The sequence below is a fragment of the Chanodichthys erythropterus genome, chromosome 12, assembly GCF_024489055.1.
Source record: "Chanodichthys erythropterus isolate Z2021 chromosome 12, ASM2448905v1, whole genome shotgun sequence".
Lineage (NCBI taxonomy): Eukaryota > Metazoa > Chordata > Actinopteri > Cypriniformes > Xenocyprididae > Chanodichthys > Chanodichthys erythropterus.
Window position 1 is genome coordinate 17,452,911 of NC_090232.1, and position 13,663 is coordinate 17,466,573.

The 13,663-nt window shown below is 35.5% G+C and overlaps 1 protein-coding gene and 1 long non-coding RNA gene across 2 annotated transcripts in view; one reads left to right on the top strand and one right to left on the bottom strand.

Annotated features, from left to right (window-relative positions):
- Positions 1-902: 902 nt before the first annotated feature.
- Positions 903-3,125, bottom strand: LOC137032692 (uncharacterized). The gene is made up of 3 exons (XR_010896734.1): positions 2,953-3,125; positions 1,911-2,050; positions 903-1,824 (listed from the first exon to the last, which is right to left on the bottom strand). It is a non-coding gene; the product is annotated as an uncharacterized lncRNA (long non-coding RNA).
- Positions 3,126-11,043: 7,918 nt separating this feature from the next.
- Positions 11,044-13,663, top strand: part of marchf1 (membrane-associated ring finger (C3HC4) 1) — a 36,183-nt gene continuing 33,563 nt past the window's right edge. The window contains exon 1 of the mRNA XM_067404580.1: positions 11,044-11,133. Coding sequence (XP_067260681.1) covers positions 11,044-11,133 — 90 coding nt within the window. The remainder of the gene's footprint in view (positions 11,134-13,663) is intronic.

The window sequence follows — 13,663 nt, forward strand, 5'->3', positions numbered from 1 at the left end:
AATTTGGAAAATAGGTTGTAGGCCTTCTTTACATTCTGTCTTAAATTGGTTACTGAATCTTATCTGTATTTTTCTGCATGAAGGCATAAGGAAAAATAAGAATGGAAATAATTTGTAAGAACGTCTTGAGAATTAGTACCTGCATGGTTGGCTTATTGAAGTAAACAGTCATTTTATAGAGAACTAAAACATTTTTGCTTACCTTTTTTTACCATTAGAGGGCGCCCCATATTCTGTTACTGTGTTTACAACAGGAAAGACGATGAACGCCTCACTTTTTTGCAGCATGTCTTATCAATAAAGGTTAATAAACTGCATGAAATTCAACACAGTACGATTTAAATAGGGGTATTATATACAATTATATATTGTGAACTTTATTTCCTTTCAAATTGTTCTCAAGTGTTGCACTTGAAATTGACCTGCAGCGTCTTGAGTAGCTGTAGTAACACGAAGCGAACACGGTCATAAAACCGGACAATATGTAACCTCATTTTCCATATAGGCCTATAATTTGAGACAACGTAATCTAGATGAGTGGATTTTAATGTCATGTAAACATTTTAAGATTAAGTTCATATAGGAATGTACTGAGTGCATCTAAATGATTGTACCGTCATTTTCAAGATCCTTCAATGGCCATAATCCAGAGTTAGCAGTTAGTTAGCAGATCTTTATATCCAAAGAGACTTACACAAGACTAATTACAGGGGTAGTTGTCCTGCAGCACAGTGGTGTTAACTGCCTTGCTTAAGGGCACAATAATGGGTCATATTAACTGAACCAACAATTTAGTAGAAATGTTCAACTCTTTCATACTGAAAATTATATTTTATTACTGGGCAAAATATACTTGAAACATAGTTGCAAACAGCATGGCTGACTACATAAAATGCATTTTGTTTGTGACTTATTTACACTGTGTTTCGAATATATTTTAAAATGTTCCACGGGGAGCAATAAAAATGATCAAAACACCAGGATCCCAACAAGGATGGCAATACCAGAATCTTCTCACATTTTTTGGTCCCCATGAGGAAAACAGCTTATAAATCATACTAAGTTATGTTTTTTTTTTTTGAAAATGTAAAAATGCAATAAGTCTTCTGTGATTTGTAGGTTTAGGGATAGGGGATAGAATATAAAGTTTGTACAGTCCAAAAATCCAAACCCAACATGCGTGTGGGATAATATTCTCATTTTTATTTTGAAATATATAAAATATTTGTTGAAAAATAAATAAATAAATTACAACCAAAAATGCAATACATAAAATATTGTATATAATATAATATTTTTTTTCACAATATACATTCAGCAATATATTTTCCTATTTTTACTGCTATAGCCTACCACCACCCAGAGACTTTAGATGCAGTTTGCCCCAAAAGCATAATATGTGTGAAAAATTAAGGCTCCTCCAGAAAGGTTTTAACTCGTTACATTACAAATGTTAAGCAGATTTAGATAGGGAAAGGGGAGGGGCTTTGATTTCAATAAATCCTCTTTACCTTTTTTCAATGGTTAATTACTTACTGGGATCAGACATTCAAGTCAATCAGAGATAGCTAAGAGAAAACGCATGTGTCTTGAGGGTGAGCTGAAAGATGAGTTTGATAAGTCTTTTTTCAGTCTCAGAGATCTTCAGGCACAGTTTGTCTGCTGGTAAACTGCATTTAGTGCGCTAGTCCTTTTATCCAATGAGCACCAATGGAGAGGTTCATGTTTGTGTGTTCATGTCTTGATTGGTTTTGGTGACAACTCTTTTTTTCTTTGAGTTGTTCTTTTGTTGTGTTATCTTCTGTTCTGTCTGAATGTAGTCATCTATAGGACACACGTATAGACTTTAGGTGACATTTTGATTTAGTCATTTCAGTGTTTGGGTGAGTGGATAAAGAAAGTTAGTTTACCTTGATGATCTGTATTATGTGTGTAGACTGCAGCCAGGCCAAATAAGCACATGATAGTAAAAGCAATAATGATGAAGACCAACTCAAACCCTGAAAATAGAAGATCCATAACAAAGACACACACACACACACTTCCACCCCTACACACACACACACACACACACACACACACACACAGAGAGATAAAGGCATTATATAAAATATGATTTCAGAGCATTACTTCTCTCAAAAAGGTTTGAAAAGTATTAAAAGTGAATGTAGAAAAACAATAAGTGTGAAAGATTGAAGCAGCTGCGATATACAGGGTCCTGAACACTTAAATGCATGACTGACTGTACAGAGAAAATCCATTAACAAGCTGCATGTACTCAGAATCAATAAACTACATTTAGTTGTGCAGTAGTGTTGATGAATAAAGCAATAGACTGTATAAGAGCTTTTAAGATACAGCTAAAAAAAGCCTACCGATTAATGCAACACAATAGAAGAGATAATGATTGTTAATGTTAGTAATATGTTTCCAAATTTGGTGAAAAATAATATTACATGATTATAACAGATCATACATTTGGATATGAAACATCCATAAACTTAAATTACAGTGTTATCCAGTTTTTTTTTGACTTACACATTACTATAATATAAAATATATATGATATAAAATAAAATATATATAAAAAAAAATTAAAACATTTTATTTCATCTTGATGCCAAGGCAAAATTTCTCATTTTCATTTAATTTAACTTTTAAACATTATTTTAAATCAATAAAACTATATAGACATATTAAAAAAAACTAATAAAAGTGTGAAAAACAACAAAATTACTAAAACTGTAACTAAAATTGAAAATAAAATTAAAAATATTTATAAAATCTGTAACAGTATCTCAATAATATCAGTGCTATAAATGGTGTCATTATTAAAACATATATTTCATAGGCTTTTAATTGGTTATTGCATAGTAAAATGCTAAATTTATTCTTTTACAGTCAGCATTTACTTAACATTGTGTGTAGAGAGAGATAAATGGATATAAATACCTTGTTTTGCTAGCTTTCAACAAGATTCAACCCATCAGTAGCATCTCATTCCATTAATACCACACACAGAGTGCATGAAACATGCTTGTACGTCTTTTACAAGCTTCTCACACAGAGCAATCAAAGTCCACTTCTTCCTGCTTCCTTACTGCTGGCTATAAACCCACTTTTCATACTTAAGGTAGGCCTACCTACAGACATTCACTTGCTGTCTTTATTGTTTACCTGAGTTTGGAGCCGGATCCAGTCCAGGTGATGAGGTTTCAAGCGCAATAAAGGTAGCATACAGGTCAGGTTGTGTGCAACGCGCTCATGTTGGATCCTGGATAGAGCATGTTGCACGAATTCAGTCTTGAGTAGAGGCCTGCAGGTGGACTCAAACGATGAGTGGCTCCTCAAGTCTTTCTTTGATATCTTCGCTGTCTTTTTAGTTGGAAGAGAACAAACGAAGAATGCCACGTCACATTTGAAACCAGCTGAACCCGTTTTTCTACTGATAGTGCAATAGGCTAAATGCAAATATTTGCAATACTTGTTAGGGATGGGAATTTTTGTTAATTTGTAATTTCTTGTAAGATACTGACAGGTCTCAAAAAGCGAGCCTACTCAGGGGCGGGGCGTGTTCGTCATGGCGATAATGAAAATATTTTAATTAAAATACTGCAACGAAAATTAATGTTGACAAATAAAAATATGACATGAAAATATCTCTATCAAAATATGAAAATAAAATATAATTAGAAAAATAACAGCTAGACTATCAATAATACAATGTTTCGAAAATGAAACATCTAATATCTGCATGAGGTGAAGCTGAATGAGTGAATGAATGAACACAAGTAAACCGAAGGATGTTCTATATGACAATAAATAAATAAATTCACAACATTCTATAGTGTTATTATTATAATGGTATGGCTGATTGAAGTGATTCCAGACATCCCTGTGCGTTTTTGAAGCCATGACGAGAAGCGATTTTAATTGGCCTACTGTTGAAAATATATTATGAGAAAAAATAATAGGCTACTGCTGCTGCATTATTAATAATATCATCAACATTTTTGAAAAAGAAACATCTAAAAGGAATAGGCATGACTGTCTAGGTAGGACTGCAACGACTAACCGATAAAATCGATTATTATCATTATTTAAAATAATCGACAGTGAATGATTATCGATTAGTCGCGTCTGCGCGCTGTGCTCGAGAACCATCAGTCACGTTGCTTTACAATAGTGGATAAAATAACATTCTGTGGACAAAACGCATATGGAAAATTGCGGAGGAAACAGAGTGAGCTGAAAGACACATGAAAGGTAAGGTACATGATCCAAGTTGCCCGAAACATGAGAATGTTTTATATATAACTTAAAGGGTTAGTTCACCCAAAAATGAAAATTATGTCATTAATGACTCACCCTCATGTCGTTCCACACCCGTAAGACCTCCGTTCATCTTCGGAACATAGTTTAAGATATTTTAGATTTAGTCCGAGAGCTTTCTGTCCCTCCATTGTAAATGTATGTACGGTATACATGTCCATAAAGGTAATAAAAACATCATCAAAGTAGTCCATGTGACATCAGTGGGTTAGTTAGAAGTTTTTGAAGCATCGAAAATACATTTTGGTCCAAAAATAACAAAAACTACGACTTTATTCAGCATTGTATTCTTTTCCGGAATCCTTTCCATTGAATTGATTCCATTGAATTGATTCCATTGAATCCTTTCATCTGTCGGCGTTGGTAATGCACTTTTACGTCATTGTTTTTGCCGATTAGGACATCCGCGACATGCACACTTACACACCATTTTAAAAAATGTAGCAATACCAAAATACAAACAATGTAGAATAGCTTGAATACAGCGTGCGTATTCAACTGTAAACGAAGCTCGGGCGCACCGGATAACACATCAGCAGCGTCACTGTGGAGTCGTGAACCCGGATTGACAACAGACACGGAAGAGAATACAATGCTGAATAAAGTCGTAGTTTTTGTTTATTTTTGGACCAAAATGTATGTTTTCGATGCTTCAAAAATTTCTAACTAACCCACTGATGTCACATGGACTACTTTGATGATGTTTTTATTACCTTTCTGGACATGGACAGTATACCGTACATACACTTTCAATGGAGGGACAGAAAGCTCTCGGACTAAATCTAAAATATCTTAAACTGTGTTCTGAAGATGAACGGAGGTCTTACGGGTTTGGAACGACATGAGGGTGAGTCATTAATGACATAATTTTCATTTTTGGGGGAACTAACCCTTTAAGTGCTTCAAACAAAGCGTTTACCATGTCTTGCCCTGTCTAATGCCTCCGATATTACTGAGCACATATTACTTACATTTTATGGTTATATCTTTATCTGTAAATTTTAGAAAGTACCGCAAGTATTTCAATTTTGCATATTCTGACAACAAACTTAGCAGACTTCAATGAACGAGCGCCGGTGGGACCTTGCACGTGAAACAGATGTGCAGGGTTGCCAGGTCCCAGAAAAAATTCCAGCCCAAAGCTCATTCAAAACCCGCCCAAAAGGAATGAAAACAACCCAAATTTCTCCCTGCTCCATCTAATCATAGCTGACAGCTGCATTATTCTCATAATGCGCCTTAGTAAACAATTTTTATTTATTCTGTTTTAAATTTTATTGTGATAATTTTAACTAGACTTGTTTATATGTAACATATGCACATTATTTTATCTGTATTTTATTCCTCTTCATTCACTATATAAAAGTATTATACTTTTTCTTGTACTCTTTCTTTGATTTTAATTTTCAGCATTTTTCATGATAAATTTCAAAATTAGGGCTGGGCAATATTATTATCCTGTCACTACAAATAGTCATCTATTATTTTTTTTTTTTTGTCTGTGCAGCTAATTTTGAAGAAATATAAAACACCTAACACAATAGAAATAATACGATAGAAATAAATAGATGGGACTTATTCCTCACATATTATTAGTCACTGACAAGATACAATAGAGGGTTTCTGTCTTTAGTGTATTTCATAGAATTGTTTTTTGGCAAATTGAATGGAAACCAATGCAGGTCTATTTGACCCACAACACAAAAGTTGTACAGTTTTTTTTTAACACAACAGGAGCATTAATGAAACAGATTTAATAGTATTGTTTATGTGTATTGTTCATACCTGTAGTGTGCACATATCTCTCTTGTATTAGGCCATGCAGGGTAAAAAGACCGAACACTACCAGAGAGAAGAGAATAGTATACCACTCCATCTCAGTGAAGGGAGAGGCCATCTGCTTCGGCTAAACGAGCAAACACAAACTTATTGCAAAGTCAGGGCATCGCTGATACCTCAGCACCACTGCGGCAGAAATACTATAGCAACACCACTGACATCATCTTGTTCATCTGAGCTCAAACTGGACAGATTTAAATTAGCAACACTGCCGAAATCAAAACACTCCAGCACTTGTACAAATGTTTGGATTACAACAACACATGACCAGGGATGCAAAATACACATATTTACTTATAAAACCACTTACTTACATGGACTGCCGCACAAACAGGCATCCACATTGAAGTCACTGGTGCTGTACATTAGTTTTTATTAGGTTGTGCGTGTGCACTTGTTTGTATACAGTCGATAATGTAATACGATGAGGGGGTAACCACAATGAGTGGCTCATATTGCATGGTGCGATTAACTAACTTCGGTTCTACCCTGGATACCAGATACAAATGCAAGTAGAGTTTAAAGCGATAGTTCACCCAAAAATGTCATCATTTACTTAGCCTCAAGTTCCAAACCTGTATAAATTTATTTGTGCTGCTGAACACAAAGGAAGATATTTTGAAGAATGTTTGTAACAAAACAGTTGTGGGGCACCATTGACTTCCATAGCATGGAAAACATACTATGGATACCACTTGTCTCGCATAAATATACTTGACTATTCAGTTTGACCCCACTAGTATTTCCTTGGTGAGAATACCAGATGTCTTTATTGGTTAATGCTGCTTTATGCTGGCTAGTCTGTTTTGGTTGTAGCTGACCAGCTTGATCTTTTTTGAGCTAGTTGGCCAGGGTGGTCCTGCTGGTTAAACCAGAGAAGCAACAAGATTTTGGAAGATCTGCTGGCCAGCCTCAACAGGATCAACAGGCTCAGCTCAGATCAGGATATTTTGTTTTTCCAGGAAAACTCAAAAGATTGACCATTAGGATTTATTCTTATGTTCTCTTTCTTTTGTTTGATATTACACCTGTCTCTGAAAAAAAGAAAAAACGTTCAGAAGAGATTTGAAAACATCATACTAGTAATTCACTAAGGTTTTAGATTTTTCATTAGTAAAATATTACATGACTGAATAAAGTGTTGCATAAATCTAAGTTTAGGAACATACACCACCACAAGGGGAATGAGCACATTTTGGCTCATGAATTAGGCCATATATTTGACAATAAAAAGTTTATTTAAAATTGATGAGACTCTGTGTACATTTAAATATATTAATTTATTTCTTGCTGGTTGTTTACTTAACATCATAGTATTAAGCAGGCTACATACAATTTACAATTCATTTTATTTGATAAAATTGGTCAGAAATTCAAAATACTCTTATGCAAGCTAACTCACCATCCTTCACAGAGCAATGACTGACTGTATAGCTCTTAAAGCTCATTCACGTCACAAGGTATTTCCTTAATTTTGATAAAGCATGGCTAAATTTGTGTTGTGGAATTGTATTTTTTCAACCAAACACTCAACACAAATTTGTAATAGATAATACTTTGATGGTTAATATCATTAAGGCATGATTTCTGTGTTTATTTGAACCAGTCTTACATTCTTTGTTTTCATTTATCAGTTATCAATTTTTTTTATGTTAATCTTCATGTGCCAATTAATCCCCACACTTTTCATACATGATTGCCAGGTAATGTATTCATGTTTCAAATCTTATATCAAAATATCTCTATTCTCATCTTTAACTCACTCTCATCCTTAATTACCATTCATACTAAAATATTACATTTAAAAAAATTGTTTTGTTTATTTTGGATAAACACCTTGTTTTACAGATGAGCTTTTGTGGTGGTAAGAAGAACAGATTAAGTGTTCTTACTAGAAGTTTATAGAGTTAGTTGGCCTATAGCACATTTATCAGCGGTGCACAGTCCTTGCTCTCACCCATGCCTGTAACTTTCAATTGAATCTGAAGACCTTTACTTTCCTGAGTTCCCAGGAGAAAGAGTGAACACACTTTATTTAGAACTTGAAAATAGTCTGTAGATGGATCTGGCTTCTCTTTTTTCAGGATATAATTGTAGGCCTATATTAAGAAGTATGTTATCATTAGAATAAAATCATTAGATTAAAAATAAGATTTATTTTATCAAATTTTGGATGACCAAAAACAATGCTTTTAAATAAATGAAAAAATTATTATCCCTTTCACATAACTCACATGCTGTCACACTCGGTTGCAGGAAACAGACAATGAAGGAAGAATATGTTAAAAGTCTTTAATAATCCACTCAGAAGGTATATCCAAAGAACACAGGCAAATAAACACAACCAAAGCACAATGTGAATGGACAAATGAACACTGAAAAGACTGAAACTTAAATACAAAGCAAATGAGGGAAATAATGAAAAACACCTGTGATCATTAATGAATCTGCATAGTAACTAATAGTGTCAGGAAACTAAACAAAAGACAACAGAAACTAATGAAAACAGACTAAGGCCCCATTTACACTAGTGCGTTTTTGTTTTAAAACAGCGTTTTAAAATGAAAACGATCCTTATCTACACTGGCGTTTCCACAGTGTTTCAGAAACGATCTCCGTCTACACTACATGGCCGAAAATGCATGTCACATGACCGTTTATGCACACTGGGCATGAGTGTGCAAGTGTAAACAATTGCCTCTTGCACACATTGGTAGCTGCAGTATTTAAAAAAAATGCAGTTTATCTGCACATTGGCAGCTAAAAAATTACAACAAAGCCAGCAAAGATTGCAGTCCAGTCTCCTTGTTATTGTTTACACGGTCGTCAAGGATACGCAGAGCGAATGTGGGCAGCCACGCCATCGTTTTCAAAAGTCTCCGTTTTGGTATGTTTACATTGAAACGCAACCCCGGCGTTTTCAAACTAAAACGGGCTCTGCTGCGTTTTCGAAAGTCTCAATTTTCGACGTTCGAAAACACTGGTGTAGTATAAACGACAGGCGTAAATGTAGCAAAACTTGTGCATTTTAAAACGCAAAGTGTAAACGGGGCCCAAGAACGATAAGTATAAAGATAATGATAAAGAAATAGTTCTAAAAATCATTCTAAATATCCACACCACAGCTATAACGATAACGATATAGAGAAACAATATCGTTGGGATCACTTTCAGAACAATTTTTTTCCTGCTGTTGAATGATAAAACACTGACAGCCAATCAGAATCCATTTGAGCATTTAAAATGGCAGATGACATTGTGGAGAAGTTAATCGCCAAAGTCCAGAAAAAGCCACCACATTTTGACAACCCTTTTCAAGGATACTTGAATCAGTCATAGGTAGTCAGGTTCTAAGATTCACACTGTACATTTTTTTAAACCATAGTTTAATATTCTTATTTGCATAAGTAAAATGCTAAGGTAATTTTGGTCTGTTAAAATGGTCTGATTTGTCCACATACATAATTCCCATACTTAGGAATGATGACTTCACTATTATTCTAAAATGTAGAATATTTTAAGTAAAATAAGGAGTAAGTGTTCAAAATGTTGAATAGTAGTACAACCCCAAATCAAGAAAAGTTGGGAGATTTGGTAAAACAATAAAATCTGTGATTTGTTAATTCTCTTATTAACCTTTATTTAACTGCCAAAAGCATAAAGAAAAGATTTTCACTGGCCAAATTAATTGTATTTCGTAAATTTAAACAAATTTTGATTTTGATAGCTGCAACACACTCAAAAAAATTTGGGACAGAGGCATGTTTTCCATTGTGTCACGTCACCTTTCCTTGTAATTACACTTTTTAATCATTTGGGAATTGAGGATACTAATTGAGGATACTAATTGCAGTTTTGCAAGTGGAATTTGTAATGTGACTTTTGAATGGTTTGACAATTCTCTCATGAAATCTGGCACAAAAGATGAGCCATGACCCATCTTTGCTTGCAAAACCGAGTCTTTGGTGGATGCTCTTTTTATACCCAGTCACGATACCCTCACCTATCACCAATAGGTGCTTTTGTCAGTTAAATAAAGGTTCAAGAGAATTAACAGATCACAGCTTCTTGATGTTATTGTGTTTTACAAAATCTCCCAACTTTTCTTGATTTGGGGTTGTAGATAAGTGAGTTTCTGCAGTTGCAAAAAGCTCATGAATATTTAATGAGGCAACCATTGTTTCATTTACGATTGGTTGTCTGTTGTTAATACACTAGTCCTTCCAGTAGAATTTAGTTTTGCTGCATAATGAGTCTATACAAGCTCTTCTCAACTGTTTGTATGAATGAAATGTTTAACAGTTTAAATGTTACCAGCTAGTTTGTTTGATCCAGTGTGTCCTCCTATGTTCGTGTGAGCATGTGTGTGTTTTCCAGTAGCCGAGGTTGTGAAGCCCCTAGGGTTGTAAGCTGATTAGCTTGCTGCTCCATCCCACGCTGCTCCTGGAGGGAGGAGATTTGGAGCTAAAATAACCCCTAAGTCCTCTCAGCAACTTGTTTACAGGTCAGGTTAACAGATGCACACACATCACTGCATTTCTCAGGTAGAGTAGAATTTAAATGAGCTCTTGCTGTCTGTCTCTCTCTCCCTGTCACAGATCACACAGGTAGAACGAGAGAGGTTGGCTTAAGCTTTTTTGGGGGGGATGTGACAACCAGCTCTTTGGATGTTTCCCTCTGTTGCAGCTGAAGTCTAAGATCTCAATCTGGATACTTAACCTGATTTCATGCATTTCTCTGTAGGAGCACGGATACGAGCTCTGGAGCGGGTCATATTCTTTGTTTCCATGCCGACCCACAGGATGATGTGAGTCCGTTGTCTTTGGTGGGCTGAAGGCAGCGAGGTATCCCGCAGTCCTGAGCACTGCTAGCATGCCTGTGCATCAGATATCGGTTGTACCCATCACTAAGGAGAATGCCAACAGCTCCAGCCGGAATAGAGACAAGAGTAAAGAGAATGAGGCAAGTACGCATTACATGTGATTACATTTAACATAGAGAATATGTAATGTATGTGGAGTTTTCATAACAAATACCATAGTTTGTTTCATAGCAATTAGTTACGTTGAAGGTAGAGGTAGCCATCCATGGTTTTCCATGTGGTTACTATAGTCTGAAAATACTATTGGTATTTTGATGGATTCTGTGGGGCAATGGTACATTTTCATTAGGGTTAACTGTTTAGATTGGGGTCCATTTGTCAGTTGTGAATATTGTCCTGCAATAAGATTTCTAATATTTAGTTTGCATAAATCTGTGAGATTTAAGTACCAATGTAAGCAAATCCTCCAGCTTTAATTTACAGAAGTGAGGATAAAAAACTGAATCTTATGTAAACAGAAATATAGCCTAGAGCAGGAGCTGGACTGTGTTGTATTGGAAAAGAAATTGCTGCTATAAATAGAACCGTAAGACAGTGTTACATATATTTCAGCCTCACCAGGGTCATTGACATTTCTTTCAAGTATCTTGTAAATCAAATATCACATTTGCAGTGTGATATGCAATTTGATATCTCTTCTATCACATTGCTTCAGCATGTATGCATTTGTTTCAGCTGTGTGAATGTTTGTAATATCCAGCACATTTATTAGATGTATGATGCACAGATGGCACATACATAGTTCATTCGCTGATCGCCTGATGCAAATCACACACGAAAATGCTGGCTAAAATCACCAGCTCCAATCCTTTTGAGCAACTAATCATTAGATTTGCCAGCTAATCATTATATTTCCAGGTTTGTGGCATCAAATCTGAAATATATTTAGAGTTTTGTTTTAGACACTTAGTAGTATACTTACTCCATGAGCAGAATTGTAAATTACAATTTGTTTTTGAGTTATATCTCTATATCAATTCCCACAGTTGATATCAACTATTTCAGATAAACTTGCCCCCTAAACAGCATGAAAAACTAAAGCAAACTCATTAGTGTAATGTGTAGTTCTGTTTTGGCTTAGATTCATGGTGTTTTAGTTTGGTTTTCCCTGTTCCTGTTTGCCTGTGTTCCCTGTAAATCCCTGCGTCCCAATGTGCATAATGTCCATCCTAAATATTATGTACAATAAGTGTGTTCCAAAGCTGAGAATGTTGAAAAGAGTATGCTAAAAGTCCCCAGATGGTCATCTATTTCCAGTAGATTGTCAAAGTGTGGATAAATGCACACTATAACGGCTAATATTGCCCACAACCCATTGCGGTTTGGAGGAGGATTCGGATCAGAACTACAAACACCAATAGTGTTAAAAAAACTACAAGCATGGTGGGTGTCTGTGTCTGTGCACACTATAACGGCTAATATTGTGCACAACCCATTGCGCTATGTAAAACGTGTAAAAGAGTGTTAAAAAACTTCAAACATGGCGGGTGTGCATGAACAATGGTTAAGTAGAGAGGTTTAGATAAAAGGGTTTTGAGTGAATAATAATTAAAATTTAAACTGATAAAAATATGTATTTACAGTTATCTGTGATATATTTCATCTGCAACAACAATGTGGACTTCTATAAAGATCTGTTAGGCCATTCACTTTTAAATGCATCATTATGCAAACACATAAGAAAAGTTCTCTGCATGAAAAACCCATGACTGGCAGATCAACATGCAACAACTTTTCTCTCCAATACAGTAGGAAATTAAATGAAGTGGAATGTGGAGGATTTTAACAGTGACAAGATGATTGACAGGCCAGTTTTCAGTGGCAGGATGCTTGTAACTATGCGACAGAGTTTAATGACATGATAATTTGTCCCAAAGTTTGTCTACTTTACTGCTACACATTCAAAAGTATGTACATTTTCATTACAAAAAGAGTACATACTTTTAGGGTATAGTATAAGTAGGCGAATTGGGATGCAGCAGTTGTTAAATGACCTAGTTTCCTAGTGTGTGCCTGTCAACAAATAAGTTCACCTGTGTTTCATTTAGCTCCTTTTGTTTGCCTGTGTGTATAATATAGCCCTGAGTCTGTTCAGTTCTTTGTCTTGCATTGTATCTCTGTTCTCCAGAGTTCCCCTGTGTAGATCTTCTCTTGTTTGGATTATCTTCATTGTTTTGTGTTTATTAAAAAATGTACTGCTATAGATCCCTCTCCTTTTTATTTGGTGACTCAACTCTTTGACAGAAATGCAAGACCTAGAACAAATTTAAAGGATGGATCTACCTGCAGTACAACTTCTCTGCCTTGACCAAGAGGATTGTGCACTTGAGGACCACACAAGGAATTTTTTAGACCTGGTATGCCTGACAATATTCAGACTGCTCTATCTGTGTTTTACTATACTTGCCTCAATGAGCGGACCATGCTTGCCCTATAAAGATCCTCATTTCCTGCTTTTGTGGCAGGGGTGCTTGCGAACAATTACTACCCTATGACTGTCTGCCTTGTGGATGAGTACAATGCCAGCCCCACTCCAGCCAGCCACCAACAACACCCAACATGGACATTATGCCTGGGTTCACCGCAGAGCCAACTGTGAAGAGTGCCAGA